The sequence below is a fragment of the Echinops telfairi genome, unplaced genomic scaffold (genome assembly GCF_000313985.2).
Source record: "Echinops telfairi isolate 266 unplaced genomic scaffold, ASM31398v2 ScPeMD7_5;HRSCAF=22, whole genome shotgun sequence".
NCBI lineage: Eukaryota > Metazoa > Chordata > Mammalia > Afrosoricida > Tenrecidae > Echinops > Echinops telfairi.
Window position 1 is genome coordinate 4,050,483 of NW_022103901.1, and position 15,756 is coordinate 4,066,238.

At 43.2% G+C, this 15,756-nt stretch overlaps 1 protein-coding gene and 1 non-coding gene across 2 annotated transcripts in view; both read right to left on the minus strand.

Annotated features, from left to right (window-relative positions):
• Positions 1–15,550, minus strand: part of USP42 (ubiquitin specific peptidase 42) — a 34,965-nt gene extending 19,415 nt beyond the window's left edge. The window contains exons 1-3 of the mRNA XM_045286122.1: positions 15,308–15,550; positions 11,942–12,142; positions 896–1,006 (exon numbers count right to left, since the gene is read on the minus strand). Coding sequence (XP_045142057.1) covers positions 896–1,006; positions 11,942–12,142; positions 15,308–15,548 — 553 coding nt within the window. The 5' untranslated portion in view covers positions 15,549–15,550. The remainder of the gene's footprint in view (positions 1–895; positions 1,007–11,941; positions 12,143–15,307) is intronic.
• Positions 3,939–4,102, minus strand: LOC115868006. The gene has a single exon (XR_004045369.1). It is a non-coding gene; the product is annotated as a U1 spliceosomal RNA (small nuclear RNA).
• Positions 15,551–15,756: the final 206 nt, after the last annotated feature.

A 15,756-nucleotide genomic window follows, 5' to 3' on the forward strand; every position in this document is an offset into this window, starting at 1 on the left:
GCCCCCTTACACACACACACACACACACTCACTCTCCTGGTTAAAATTCTGCTAGGACCCAGCAATCTTTCAAAGATGCCCACACTGTCTGTTCTGGATGAGCAAGAACACTTCTCTAGTTTTCAGCAGCTTTTTTAGGCAGAAAGAATAAAGATGCCTCACTGCATAATCGTGCATCTCTATAATTACCCAGCTGGATACCAGATTCGGAGTTGAAGATTTTTGGTTTTGGTTTATGCATTTTTTTTTTTGTCCAACTCAATTCATTAAAATATTAAAGTCCATTGCAAAAAACACACAATGGGTAAAAAATAAACACAATCCAGGCAACCTAGCAGGACTATTATAATTTTTTTTAAAGTGTTAAATTAAAAATTAAATATAAAAGGTGACATTTACCCACAAATTTGCTAAGTTATGTGTATAATAGTATAATTAACTTTGTTTTGATAATTGTTGCCACTATGTATAGCATAATATTCATGCAGCAAATGGAAACTAATTAAAAACTATTTACAGAATCCTGAGGGAAAATAAGTAGCCGAGTTAGCAGTACTCAACGTAGAAACCCACACATCTGGGGAAAGAAATTGCTGTAAAACTAATCAATGATTCTATTAACAAATTCTGAGTCTCCAAGAGGCATTTAAAAACCTATCTTCCAGTTACTATTTTGTTATAATGTCATCTTTTGCTTTCAAGTTTTAAAGTGTGTTTATGTGGTTAAATGGCTTACTAGACGGGGCACTAAGTTAAAAAAAAAAAATCCCCGTATGATTAAATGTGGTTGGTTGTTTAATGCAACACAAGGCTTGCTCCCTTTTTTCCAGGTGGGGCATTAAGAGCAATCATCCAAAGGCTGAGGACGAGCGGAACCACCTCACAAGGTACTTACGCCGCATCTCGTTGATGACGAACATCGGTTTGATAACGTCCCCAGGGTTGCTGAGTGCCTGGGTGATGTGCGCTTGCATTGTGCACATCATACAGAATCCTTCTGCATGACCTGAAAGAGAACAGGTAATCCTGCACATAAGCATAATTATGAGCTGCTACGCATACGACACCGCGCACACGTCATCACGAGGTAAGAGGGGCACATACCTCGAACGAAACGGCAACAGTGACTGTGTGTCTGCTTCCTATTCATTCACTCCCTTGACTCTCCAATGAGACAAGGTCATACATACACATGGCTCCTTTCCGAGAGCAGAAGCGGAGGCTCAGAGAGCTGGCACTGTGCCCACCACCACGGTCATTAAGTGACAGGCGGAAAAGTGGGCTGACATCGTAATAAGCTTTCTGACGTCAAAGTCTATGATCTGACCTGCCTCTGTACTGGAAAAGCCAGACCTTTTTCTTACATTTCCACCTGGCCCATGCAATAAAAGACTGCCTTCTTTCCACACCAGTGGCTAGAAAACTCAGTCAGTACAGATTTAGGCTTTCCTGACCACCTTCAGTGGTCGTGAGCGCTTCTATTTTGTTAAACAATTTTGTAAAAGGTAAAACCCATTCTTAGCTCATGGCAGTGGCCTCTAGTGGACAGAGGTGGTCAGCAGTGCTGCTATACACCCTGTGCAGCACAGGGCAGTCCCAACAAAAATGCATCTGATCCCAAACAACACTGAGACCAAGAACTGCTGTCTTCAGGCCAGGGGCTGCCCAGAACCTGCCTAGTAAAGGGTTAAAGAAAAAGATGCAACGCTTTTCAGTCACCTGCATCTCAGAAGTTCAAAAATACATTTAAAAATACAAGAAAGGGAAAAAAAGTCCAGCACCCAACAGCATAAAGTTCATGATGTCTAATTCCCAGTAAAGAATATAAGGCATGCAAAGAAGCAGGAAAGTATGATTGATCACAATTAGACTGTCAATAGAAATGGCATGAATTTGGGGGGGGGAGCAGGGAGGGAGGAGAAAAAATGAGGAGCGGATACCAGGGGCTCAAGTAGAAAGCAAATGCTGTGAGAATGAGGGAAACAAATGTGCAGGAGTGCTTGACACAATGGATGTATGTGTGGACTGTGTTAAGCGTTGTATGGGCCCCACATAAAATGATTTCATTAGGAAAAAGAAAGACATGGCCTGGAGAATGCACTATGGACAAGGAAACACTAGCGAAGACATGCTCTCAGGGAACCAGGGCTGGTTCTGGAGAGGCGTGGGATAGACCCAAATGTACTTCTAGAAACAGACGCCAATCTCCGAGGCGAGAATATACCGGGAAGGGGCGTGAGGTGGGTGAATATAATTACTTAATGGCATTAATTAATACATTAATATTATATCATGAATATAATTCATAATACATTAAGACACAGCAAAAGAAGAGATTAGTATATTTGAAGATAATAGAAACAATACAAGATATATGTCGTGAAACACAAAGTGGGGAGAGGGCAAAATATAAGCTTATTACAGAGCAATGGGCCAACTTCAAGTTCTCCCTAAGAGACACGTCACTGGGATGAGTCCAGGCGCAGGAATGGAACAACTGTTTCAAGAATAGTGACTGTCCATGACGGAGTAGCACAAAGGGAAACTGGTCTATATTTGTGAGTTACATCAATCCATACACATGTTAACCTGCACAGAACTCTGAGGGAAAAAAAGATAATCACAGATTTTAATAACTTCAACAAACCACACGTAGGATTGAAACATAGCAAACTATACAAAGGGCCACTCAGTTAACTGCGAAGAAACAGTGATAAAAAGAAAATTTAAAGGCACTTCAGGGAACAAAAGAGAACATTGCTCACAGTGAGGAGCCCCAGTAGCACAGTGGGTGTGAGGGAGGGAGAAAGAGGTGGTGCTCTGCTCCCACCCGATTTACAGCCTCAGAGACCCACAGGGTCTCCGCTCTGCCCTGCAGGGTCGATCATCATAATCAACTCCGAGGCAGTGACAACAGCAACACTGACCACAGACTTCTCTTAAAAAAATACCCATCAGAAGGTCACAGGAGTAGTATCTTCCACGTATTAAAGAAAATCTCTTTTCTTTTACTAGGAAGTCCATGAGAACACACACCCTATCTTTTAAAAGGCTTACACTTGTGGGAGGATAGAAGGGGGTACTTTTTATTGTTTCTCTTCCTCAAGGAAAACCTTGGGCATTACAGATCAAACCAACACAGGGAGGCAGTGAGAGGTAGAGGGGAAACACAGGCCAGCGAGGGAGCGCACGTGCCCAAGCAAAGACATGGAGCTGAGTGCCCTGGCCTTCTTAGTAGATTCCAGACTTAGAGCTGAAGAAGTCAGCGAGCTGGAAATGCCATCAGGTACCCACAGAAAAGTCCCCGGTGAAAGCTTGCTTTCTGAAAGGGCCAAGATCAGAAAACAAAGGACCAGGAATGGAGGGATGAGAAAATTGAGACAGAAAATAACCATCCTGATGCCAGGCCCCATAGGAAAGCTGTAGCCCTGCTCACGTCACCCAAGTGAGGAGCCTGGATTTCCACTCAGCAGAAGTGGAAATTGCCCCAACCAAGCCACTAGGGTGGTATACAAAGAGGGGATTAACTGCTGCGTCGTTCATCCCACTGGGCAGTGAACACTCCACCACACCAGTCCCATGCTGCCAGTGAAGGCCACAGGAGGTGCATCATTCCTCCTGCCCCACTGCTGCAGCCTCAGAACCAGGACTTTCACTGGCACCCTTTGAGAAGGAATCCCTTCCCACAGCAGTGTCCCTGGAGACACCACCTGGGGAGCAGGAACTTCTCACCAGAGCAGCAGTAAGGAAGCACCGCCATGCCCACCTCAGGCATCCACCTAGTGGCTCTCGATGCCCACCTGCACCCAGCAGTGTTAAGGTAAGCACATCATTTCTGCTGCAGGGGCACCAGTGAAAGCCAGATACAAGCGGTCTCCTGTAAGACCCAGCGTCTCATCGTACAAAAACTCCCAGGTTTTTTTTGTGTGTTTTTTTTTAAGGGGAGAGCGCGAACGCAGTCCCCCACTACCACAAATTATGCAGTCGAGTTTCCCACATTTGGGGAAATCGCAGGGGTCAGCACATCCGGAGTGCAATGGATAAGCCTCGCCCTGGGAAAACCACCTTCGTGATCATGGTATCTCCTCTGCCAGGTAAGTATAAAAAACGCCCAGGTTTTAAATTAAAAAATCACCTGTCATACCAAACACCAGGGAGATTTCAAACTACATGAAAAATACAATGAACAGATGCCAACACAGGGATGGCAGTGATGTTACACTTACCTGACAAGAGGGATAAAGCAGCAATGATAAAGAATGCTTCAACAAGCCATTATAAACACACTCAAAATGAGTGAAAATAAGTAGCCTCAAAAAAAAGCCTAAGCAAAGAAACAGAAGATAAAAGAACAAAATGAAATATTTAGAATTAAAAACCAACCAGGATCCAACTAAACTAACTGCTATCCAGTCGATTCTGACTCCTAGTGACCCTATAGGACAGCATAGAACTGCTCCAAATGGTTTCTAAGAGTGTAAATCTTTATGAGAGGTGACAGCCCCATCTTTCTCATTGAGCAGCTGTTGGGTAAAAGGGCATAAGGAAAAGTAAGGGTTCTACACTTGAAACCATTGAAGAATGAAGCCAGTAGATTAGTGTTTTATATATATAATTAATATATAATATAAATGATATTTTATGTATAATATATAATTAACAATATATTATAACTAAACACTCGAAACTGGTAAAGAACAAAGCCAATAGGCTACAGTGTTGTGTATATCTCATACAGCAATGCACACTAAAAAAACTATAAGAAAAGATACATGCAAAAACACTATAGTAATCTAAACAGCATTCTAAATAATATTCAAGTCAACTAGAAGATGAGAATAACAGAAATTTTTTTTAAAAAAAGAACCGAACAAAAGGCAAAATTTAAAAATGGCAAGACAGAACGAGGGGATGCACCCTAGGCAGGCCACAGTCGCTGCCGTCACCATGACCCACAGAAAGCAACGCCAGCTTGCCGGCCAGCAGATTACGAACCAGCAGAGCAACTCAGTTAGGGGACGCACCAAGAGGACGGGCGTTCTGCTGCTGCCTGTCAGCAGAAAGACTCAGAGATCGTGCAGCAGAGGCAGAAAAAGGCAGAGGCGGAGGAGGACGAACCCAAGTAGCTCTGTGATTTTATGTCCAGCCCTCTTGCGCTCCACCTGTGCCAACAGTCAGTGCAACCCCGCGGCTCTGCTCGCCTGGCCTCCTGTGGTGCTTGCAGGGCCCAGCACCCATGCCGTCTCTGAGTCTGCAGCGGGACCCTTTTGTGCTTCCTTCCTCCCTCACGTAGGCCCTCTGCTCTGAGGCCACACCTGAGAGGCGAGGAGGTTACCCATTCCCAGTGTTTTTTCTCACCCCAAAGGATTAAATGTAGCTTTGTAATTAAAAAAAAAAAAGCACATTAAAAAAAGCCACTAACATAGTAATAATCACCTTAGATGCAAATGTGCTGCAAACCACCGATTAATAGGCACATATATGTAAAGTGAAATAAAAACATAATTCAGCATGTTATCTATAAAAAGTCACACTAAATGTAGACAGGCTGAAAACAAAAGGATGGAGCAAGCTAATTATGCAAACAATCAAAACAAAGGAGATGTGGCTGTACTAATATAGCATAGAAGTACGCTTCAGAGTAAAGAGAGATATCACGTAATAATAAAAGGGTCTGGGGGACGGACAACCGAAAAGTGGGTGAAGGGAGACGTCGGACAGGGCAAGATATGACAAAATAACAATTTATAAACTATCAAGGGCTCATGAGGGAGGGGGGAGCGGGGAGGGAGGGGAAAAATGAGGACCTAATGTCGGGGGTTTAAGTGGAGAGAAAATGTTTTGAGAATGATGTACAAATGCGCTTTACACAATTGATGTGTGTATGGATGATGATAAGAGTTGTATGAGCCCCTAATAAAATGATTTAAAAAAATAAATAAATAAAATAAAAGGGTCAGTACCACAATGAACAGAACAATTCTCAATGAGTTTACACCAGATAGCAAAGTTGCAAATAAAGTCAATTAAAAGTTCCAAAAGTATTTGATCAAATGTGGCTAAAACTGAAGAGAAATAGACAAATCCACAATTATAACTGGAGCCTTCAGCAGTCTTCTCTCAACAACAGAACAATTAGGAAATCAACAAAGATATAAAAATTGGCATCATTGAGTCAACTCTGATTCCAACTCACAGAAAAGATATAAAACTCAACAAATCCCAGCAATCAAGAGATTCCCACAGTGCTTCCAGTGCTCTTCAGCCAGCAACACCATAGAGCCAGTCATTTCAAATGATCGCCGAGCACATCCCAAGACAAACCAGATGCTGGGCCATACACACCTTGAGAACTGTAAGACCAGAACCCTGACAGTGTGCTCTCTGCCTACACTAGACTCACACTAGCAATCCGTTAGAGAATCTGCAAACACTAAGGAACTAAACAACATACTTCCAAATACAAGGATCAGGAAAGAAGCTTCAAGGAGGCGTAAGAAAACAGTACCCTGGATAAGAGTACAATATATCAAAAATCTGGAGACACAGTTAACATAGTGCTGAAAGTGAAATGTATAGCATTGACTGCACACATGAAGGGAGAGAAAGTCTCAAACGGATGATCTAATGTCCACCGGAAGCTAGAAAAGAACAAAATACAGCCACAGCAAGCCAAGAAAGGGGAGCGTAAAGAACTCAATAAAATTGAAAACAAATATAGAGAAAAATTAACCAAAGAGAAAGCCAGATGTTTGGAAAGATCAATACAATTGACAAAGCTTTAGCCAGACCTAGCACAGCAAAAGAAGAAAACACAGATCACCAGCATCCAGACGGAAAGAGTCCAGCATCGAAGTCCCCGCAGGAATCAGATGATTGATAAGGGAAGAGCTTAGGAATAGCTCCACACAGAGGAATCTGCCAACTTAGGCCCATTTCTTCTAAGATGGTTATACTCACTAAGGAAACTAAGTTTGTAACTTAAAAACTCCTTGAAACAAAAAAGGAAATCTCCAGACTTAAATTGTCTGATTAGAGAAACCTACTAAATGTTTAAAAAGCCATCACCAACTCTGTACAATCTCTTTCAGAAAATAAAAAAGTTCTCACAACTCAGCTCATTTTCTGAAACTGGTATCCCCTGGACACCAAACCAGAAAAACCGCAGACAATGTACTGCCTGGTATCTCTCATAGACACAGATGCCAAGCCCTTAACAAACTATAAGCAAATAGAACTCAGCAATATATAAAAAGGAAGATTTAGTCCGAAGATACAAAGCTAGCTCAATATTGGAAAACAAACCAATAAAACCCACTATATTAAAAGGCAAAAATAGAAAAAATGGGTGATTTTATCAATTTGACACAGAAAAACCATTTGACAAAACTCGACACTCATTTATAAGAGAAGCTCTTAGGGAAATAAGAATAGTGGCTGTAGATGAAAGAAAATCATTTAAGTTCCCACCCCCCCTCCACCCCCTCCACCTAAAATTAAGAGGCCAGCTTTCTTAACCTGATAAAAACCATCTACCAAAAAACCTATAGCACATCATAACCAACAGTGAAACACTGAGTGCTGTGCCCCCAAAAGCTCAAAAGCAGACAAGGATACCTGCTCTCCCCAACCTTACTGAACACGGTGCTGGAAGTTGGGGGCAGTACCATAAGACGGCATACAAATCAAGAAGAGACATATTGTCATTATGTGCGTATGGCATGGTTGTCTAGACAGAAAATTCTAAGGATCCTACTACGCACCCACCCGCACATACAAGTCTTAAAATAAGTGAGTTCAAAAAGATAATGGAATTCAAGATTAACATGCAAAACTCAAATATAACTCTAAACAATAACACTGAACACTTGGATACAAAAAATGTAAAATATAACACCATGTACAATCACTCAAAAAGATAAATCCTTAGATATTAATCTAACAAGGTTAGACAGGTTCAAGACTTACATGCTGAAAAGTCAACAACACTAATTAAAGAAATCAAAGACCAAAATAAATGGAGAGACTAAGAACTAAAAGTGTCGCCATGGCAGCAGCTATCCGCTCTCCTCAGACCGAGTCACGGGAAAGCATACCAAAAGCCAGGCCAATTTTTTTTTTAAGGTATAGATAAGATTACTCTAAAACTGAAAAGGAAAAACAAAGGAGCTAAACTATTTTGAAAGAATGAAAGTGAAGGGAACCGATGACAAGGCTCTATATGTGACCTCCTCCCTGGGGGACGGACAACAGAAACGTGGGTGAAGGGAGACGTCGGATAAGGCAAGATATGACAAAATAATAATTTATAAATTATCAAGGGCTCATGAGGGAGGAGGGAGCGGGGAGGGAGGGGGAAAATGAGGATCTAATGCCGGGGACTTAAGTGGAGAGGAAATGTTTTGAGAATGATGCGGGCAATGACTGTACAAATGTGCTTTACACAATTGATGTATGTATGGATTGTGATGAGTTGTACAAGCCCCTAGTAAAACGATTAAAAAGAAGAAGAAAGAAGTAAAGTGGAAGAAATCACCCCCCAAACCAGCTAGCAAAACTTCCTCTACAGTTGCAGTAATCAAGGCTGTGGGAGGGGTGAAGTGAGAGTCGCACACATCAATGTGAGGGGGCTTCAAAACAATGATGGGAATATTCCCCCCTCCCTTTTGTGTTCTTTTGATACTCCTCTGGTGGCTTTATAAGACAAGTGGTCAGAAGCTGTCAGTGGCTACCTGAAAGGGTGGCAGTTTGAACCCACAACACGGGAGAAAGCAGCAGCAGCCTGTTTCTGTAAAGATTTACAGTCTTGGAAACCCTGAAAAGAAACTCTACTCTGTCCACAGGGTCTTTCTTCTGAGTAACCTGTCAATTTAACTACAGTGGGTTTGGTTTTGGTGGGTTTAATAGGAGAATGTCCTTGATGTTTAGGAAATTTAGCTTAAAGTATTTGGGAATAAAGGGGGAAGACATCTCTAACTTACTCTTACTAGATCAGACAAAAATGATGAGTTTTCGTATGCTGTGTGTCTGTGTGTGTGTGTACATATAAGTTAAACTAAATGTGTTGCCAATGAGCTGATTCTAATTTATGACAACCCCATGTGTTTTAAGAGTAGGAATGCGCCCTAGGGTTTTCTTGGCAGTAACACTTATAGAATGCTTTTGCAGAGTCAATAAAACACAAGTACAGTAGAACCTCGGAGCTCGACATTAATCCGTTGTAGAAGGAGCATTGAGATGCGATGCAGTCGAGTTCTGAATCAATGCTTCCCATAAAAAAATAACAGAAAATGGATTAATCCATTCTCAACCAAGTTGTTACCCTAACCTTGCCTTTTTATATAAAACAATACACAGAAATTCCAAAGCAAATAAGTTCAGAGTTCAATAATATAATTTAAATAAGAAACAGAACATTAAAAAAGTTTTTAACAACTACAGTGTGGCCCATACCTTGTGATGGATGAGGATCTGCATCTGTGGACACGGATGTGGAGAGGAGGGATGGAGAGAGAGAGAGTCACTGTTTGGAAGGGAATCCCCTTCCATAAAATCAACTGGTAGCTGCTTTTCAGGAGTTTTTTCCCGTCTTTGCCTTTTTTCACTAGGACCTGGCTGACTTTCTCGGGGGGGAAAAAAAATCTGTCTCAGGTGCTCTACTGTTGGTGTTTCCTTAACTGTTTTCTAAAAGGGTTTACTAAGTTATCACCAACAACATTAATAACACAGTTAACCAGTTCCTTATCATGATGACTCTTTTCAAAACCCTTTCTTAGGACCCATGTTTTTTATCTAAAAAGAGTACAAAAAGCCACAAAAACTAAGAAAATGATAGCAGAGCGCTTGGAACACAGTCGCAAAAGGTTTAAACGATGCATATTAACAACGCCAACTAATGCTGAGTGACCAAAACATGAACTGCTTTTGTTTACAAAAATCACGTGCGTCAGGTCAGATTCTGATGTTTGATTCAAGCTCCGATGCAAATTTTTCTCAACATTTCACATTGAAATCCAATTATGTCAAGTACTGATAGGTTCTACTGTAAACCTCTTTCAGGCTTAGAAGTTTCCAAAAAAGTTAAGTACATGTCTACTATAGGACTAAGCCAATCTCAAATGTTCCTCCACCAGTGAATGGAGAAATGTTCTGTGGTATATCCATACAGTGGAAGATCCGCAGCAGAAAGAGAAAAAAAGGAATGAACTGATGAAACACAAAACCACATGGAATGATGTCAAAGCAACTGAGTGCAGATGCCAGAAAAGAATATATTCTGTGCTATTCTGTTTCCTAACATTCTAGAAAATGCACACCCATTTCTAGTGACAGGAAGTAATCCGTGGTTGCCTAGGGTAAGGAGAGGAGGGAGCCAATTTCAAAGGGGCAGGAGGAAACCTTGTGGGATGATGGATGATCTTACTCATCATGGTGAGAGAGTTTCATGGATATATTTAAGTGTGTACTTTAAATGTATCAAACTGTATATTAAATGAGTGCAATTTCTTGCTAGATCTCAATTGTACCTCCATGAAACTGGGGAAAGAAAGAAAAACTGCTGATAATAAGAAAGTTGGCACAAAACTCGGGCCCCCTGGCAACGCCTAACTTTTGTCTTGATCCTCGTTTGCTGTCCAGGTGCCAGGGCTGGGTTTGTATCTACACCTTACTTTCACTAAGTGCAAAGTGAGAGGAAAGCTGCCTTTGAGGAAGGAATTACGGACTTAGAACCAGAGAAAATGAGGGCAAACACAATGTTCGCTCAGCAACTTCAAACGCTGAGCTTAACACACGCCTCTCAGAAATGAGTGTCTAGGTGATTTTCCTAGTTTCCCTCCATTTTGCAGCCCTTTCCGAATTCTTTAAAAACATGACTTTGCTCTTGGAAGGAAAACAAAATAAAAACAAAATCACTTTTCAAAAATCACCTTACAGGGGGGAGTGGGGAGGGAGGGGAAAAATGAGGACCTAATGTCGGGGGTTTAAATGGAGAGAAAATGTTTTGAGAAACGATGTACAAATGCGCTTTACACAATTGATGTGTGTATGGATTGGGATAACAGTTGTATGAGCCCCTAATAAAATGTTAAAAAAAAAAAAATCACCTTACATTTATCATTAAGAACTTTTCCAAAAAAAAAAAAAAACTTCCAGAGAAAACCAGGGGGGGCTTTTTCCCTGCCTTGAGAATTGCTTAATTCCATTCTGTCTCTCTCTCTGTCTGTCTGTCTCTCTCTCTGTCTGTCTCTCTGTCTGTCTGACACACACACACACACACACACACCATGATAGAGGAATAGGAAGATTTTATTAAGAAGGGGCAAAAATATTTATAGCATACAGGGAAGATCAAAACCTCAAAAAATGGCTCTGTCCTAAACTCTGAACTCTTTTAGTCAACCACCAAGCTGCCTTCTGCCCAGGTAGAGACACTCCGACTTGTTCCCACTGGTGTCCTGCCTCTCATGGGACAGGGAGAATTCTCAAATCCCACCCAGGTTCCACGGTGGCTGGCACTGGAGGCAGCAGTGAGAGGGCTTCTCCCCACCCTTGGGGCTTAGTAGTCTATCCACAAAGGCAGCTTGATGTATGGGATCAATGTTGCAGAGTTGGGATTTCTTAACCCGGCCCATCCATCCCAAAGGGTTGGCATCAGAAATCAGTATCACTTGTTTTTAGCACGTGTAGAAACCAGCAGGGGATTCAGAAATCCCAAGTGATCACCAACTATGTTTCTTTGTAAGTGACATCACAGCTCGGATGGGGTACCATGTGCTTTTTCTGCTTCTAGGACACAGCCCCTCAGAGTTCCTCCTTGGCTTCCAATACAAGCCCCCTTCCCAGGGATCATGGGCTTCTCAGCCGGGTTCTTCCCTCTCGTTTCGAGGAGTTGGGTTAGTGAAGCCCAATACTAACAACATACAGGAACAGTAGCACTTACATGTCTTGGAGTGTTCGTGTGACAGCATGTAATTGGCGAGAGGTGGCGTGTAGGTTAGGCACTGCAATGCTGCGTTGGCAAAACAGGTGTTGCCCAAGTTCTGGAGGCCGGCTCCAACTCTATGGGTCTGTTGCCACTTGAGACAAATCTTGTCAGACGGGAAGAGAACTTTCTGTGGAGGAGCAATGCCGTCACCTAGGACTAGAACACACACAGCGACATTTCAGCACAAAGCTGGGCAGGCTCCAGGCGCTGCAGCAGCAGCAACACATCAACTCGGGATCGGAGTGAGGCTCTCCGCTGACCACTGGTTTACTGAAGCACAAGAGAGCTTAAGGAAGTTGGTGGGAAAATGGGATGATCCGAGCATGGCTGCTTCTGAGCCTTGGTCTGAAGCTCCTGGTAAGAGAGAGGACTGCTGAAAAGAGAGAATGAGAAACAATACTATGTGATTTGCTTTCTTCAATAATTCAATTGTAACAAGAACATAGAGCAATTTAAGGCACATGTCCACTAAACACAAAGTGTGGAGTGGATCTTGATGGGAACCAGCCAGCCACAAAAGTCCAAGCAGCCAGGGAAACCTGAACATTGACTGGGTTGTTTATAGAAAGATACTTTTTAAAAAGCCCTTCTTCTTTTAGATAATGATACTATAAAACATGAAGTCCTGGGAAATAACTAGGGGTGTGGGGTGGGGCATAACTGGCTGGAAGTACAGAAGACCCAGACAAGCCATGAGATGATAAATGCCAGAGCTGGCTGATGGGTACGTGAGAACTCTTAGAAACCCTAAATTCTTTCTACTCTAGCCTACAGGGCTGCTCAGAGTCAGAATTGACTCAATGGCATGGATTTGGTTTGGGGTCTTCCTTTTATAGTTTTTACGATTCTCCATTGTAAAAAGTGGTTTGTTTTTTGTTTGTTTGTTTGTTTGTTTAAGCACCATGCACAAAATCATTAGGAAATACCAAAAACAGAACTCACTGCCATGGAGTTGATTCTGACGTACAGTGATCCTCTAGGGCTCAAAGCGACACTACGGGATAGTGTAGATCGGCCTCTGGGGGTTTCTGAAACTGTAACTCTTTATAGGAATAGACAGCCTTATTTTTTTGCAGTGGAGCGGCTGGTGGGTTAGAACTGCTGACTTGGCAGCTAGCAGCTCAACGGGTAACCCACTATGCCACCAGGGCTCCGTTAAGACGCACAGCAGCCGTTAATCATGTCGCATGTGCTATGGATGCTTACATTTGGCCCCCTGCCATCACAGCCATCCTCATCCACGTCTCTCACTAAGTCCTTACCAACCAGCAAGTCTCTATTTTAAGGACTAATGTAGTGTCAACCCAGGTTATTAATGAGGAAACTGGCTTTGAACTCAGAATACCACTGGGCCATACTCGCTATTTGCTATACTTAGGCTTTCAAAAGGTTTCATCTGTTTTAAGAATTACTGCTTCCTAATTTAATGATGATGATGCCACTGGAACTCAAGCGCAGCTCCAGGAACAACGTATTTAAGAAAGTTCAGACTCATTCACAGCGAAGCTGTTTCCAAAGGCTTGCTGGTTCCTTGGTGCTGAACAGTGAGTGAGTCCCTCAGTGGCTGGATCCTGATTGAACGGGGGTCCTGGTGAGCATGAAAGGGTGCCCAGGTGAACTTTGGCTGAGTGGGCGTGGTGAGAAATGGATCTGGGACACTGAGTCCAGAACAGGGCGATGCAGAGAGACGTGAACAAGTCCTATGGGTGAGAGCAAAAAGACTGAGCATCTCTCCGGGAGACTGGAGTCTGCAGAGAAAGGTATCCTGTGGAGACTGCGAGTGGCAGAGGAGCCAGATGAGCTGAAGGCTTCAGGCAACGTTCAGTTCAGTCCTTTCAGGACGTCAGCTCGTCCGTCCACCTCGTCCCATCACACATACTGAGAGGCCTCAAACCAGACAGGGTTGGACTTCTCCACCAAGCCTCGGCCAAATAATATGCCTAGTAGGAGCTAATTCGATTACTTGTCATTTCCCACTCCCCAAACCCCTAAGGTCCACCTGAAAGTGTCCAAGTGTTCCTGATCTGAGTGAGTATCTAGAACTTTCCGTGTTTAGACCATTTAAACACAGAGGCTCCCAAGCGTTCATCAGAAAATCCCTTGGCCTTTTCATTCCATTTTTACAAGCTCTTTTCGGAGCCCTTCTATTGTTTTAACAAATATAACAGCATTTACACATACTCCTCACATATCAACGATCTTGTTACCCAACATGTCAAGTTCACAACAATGTTGGAAAAATTCTCAAGGGGCATCTTTGATGTTCTGGGCCCCACGTGGGCCACAGTGAATAATACATCAGAGACCCTGACGGATAACACTGGCCACATGACGGGTGGTAGTCAACCAACACAGAAGACTTATTGCTCCATTTGTGCCATCTCAGTTTGGTCCACCAGGAGGGCATGGTGTGGGGGTGACAGTGGGCAGAGGGAGGCCAGGCAAGAAAGAGTTCGAAGGTGCCCGGGAGGTGGGGAGGGTGAGGGAAGGGAAGGGAAGGGAAATGAAAGGACGAGAACAGAAGGGAGACTTGGAGGGCTGCAGGGTGGACAGAAGACATGTGGGGCTCCTATCCAGGGCAAGCAGTGGGCGGCAGCTTACAGAAGACAGCAGCTGACCACCATCCTAGGCTCACGAAGATGGGGATGTGGTAGGGAAGGGAGGGTGGGGAAGAGATGCCCACTGCCTACTGTCACACGCACACCGCCCTGAGATGCACCAGTCATAGGAGGACGGCAGGCTACAGCCCCTGACTTTCATATACGCTGACTTCACATAGTGGTATGGCCACTGGACCCTATCTTCTTGCACAAGTGAGTGTTGCCTTAATAAACCTAATATATTGGCTGCTAACTTTCAAAGAGAAAAACTATTACAGATGGTGTTACCTGGCCAAAACAAAAAAAAAAAAGTTGGGTAGAGTCATTTGTCCAAATAGGGAACTATACTAAACACTAAGCGACTGACATGTTATTAACACAATTCTTGCCCATCTTAATTCTTACCAATATAAAATGTATCTTTCAAAAACTTAGGAATAAGAACCCAACAGCAAACATCATCGTTGCAATGGAGAATCATCTTACCTGTCTGCTACAAACTAATCGCAACACAACTGTAGTTACCAGCAGCTGAAGCAAACCAAGGCTCTCAGATGATGCAGCTCTGCTGGCCGCTCAGCTGGCACGGTCTTTTGCCAAGTTAGCCCCTCTCTGTAACAACCAGCCCGGCAACTGCACTTACACAGGTGTTTCTCACAAGGATTGGCAACTGCACTTACACAGGTGTTTCTCACAAGGATTCTCTGTCTAACAACAGTACCTTGGTCCTTTTGTGGCGATGGTTTTGCTTTATCAGGTACGGATGAATTCGAATAAACTGCAGCACCAGGTACTGGTCCTAAAGAACGTGTGTGGTTCGAGACATCGTTTAACGAAGACACAGCAGCCCAGCTGGCGGAGCCTGCATCCATGTCTCCAGGTGAGGCCGCTTCAGAGCTGCCGGGCTGGCTCTGATAGGTCGGAGGGTCTGAAGATTCAGAAGCTTTGTCAACTATGGTCATTGTTCAACTCTGCAAAAGAAGAAAAGCAGACAGTAGTTCTTAAGAAAAGCAAGTGCTAAGGGGAAGGTGGCGTAGGAAGGGGGAGCCAATCACAGTGATCGACATATAACCCCCTCCCAGGGTGGTGGACAACAGAAAAGTGGGTGAAGGGAGACATCGGTCAGTGTAAGGCATGACAAAATAATAATTTATAAATTATCAAGGGTGA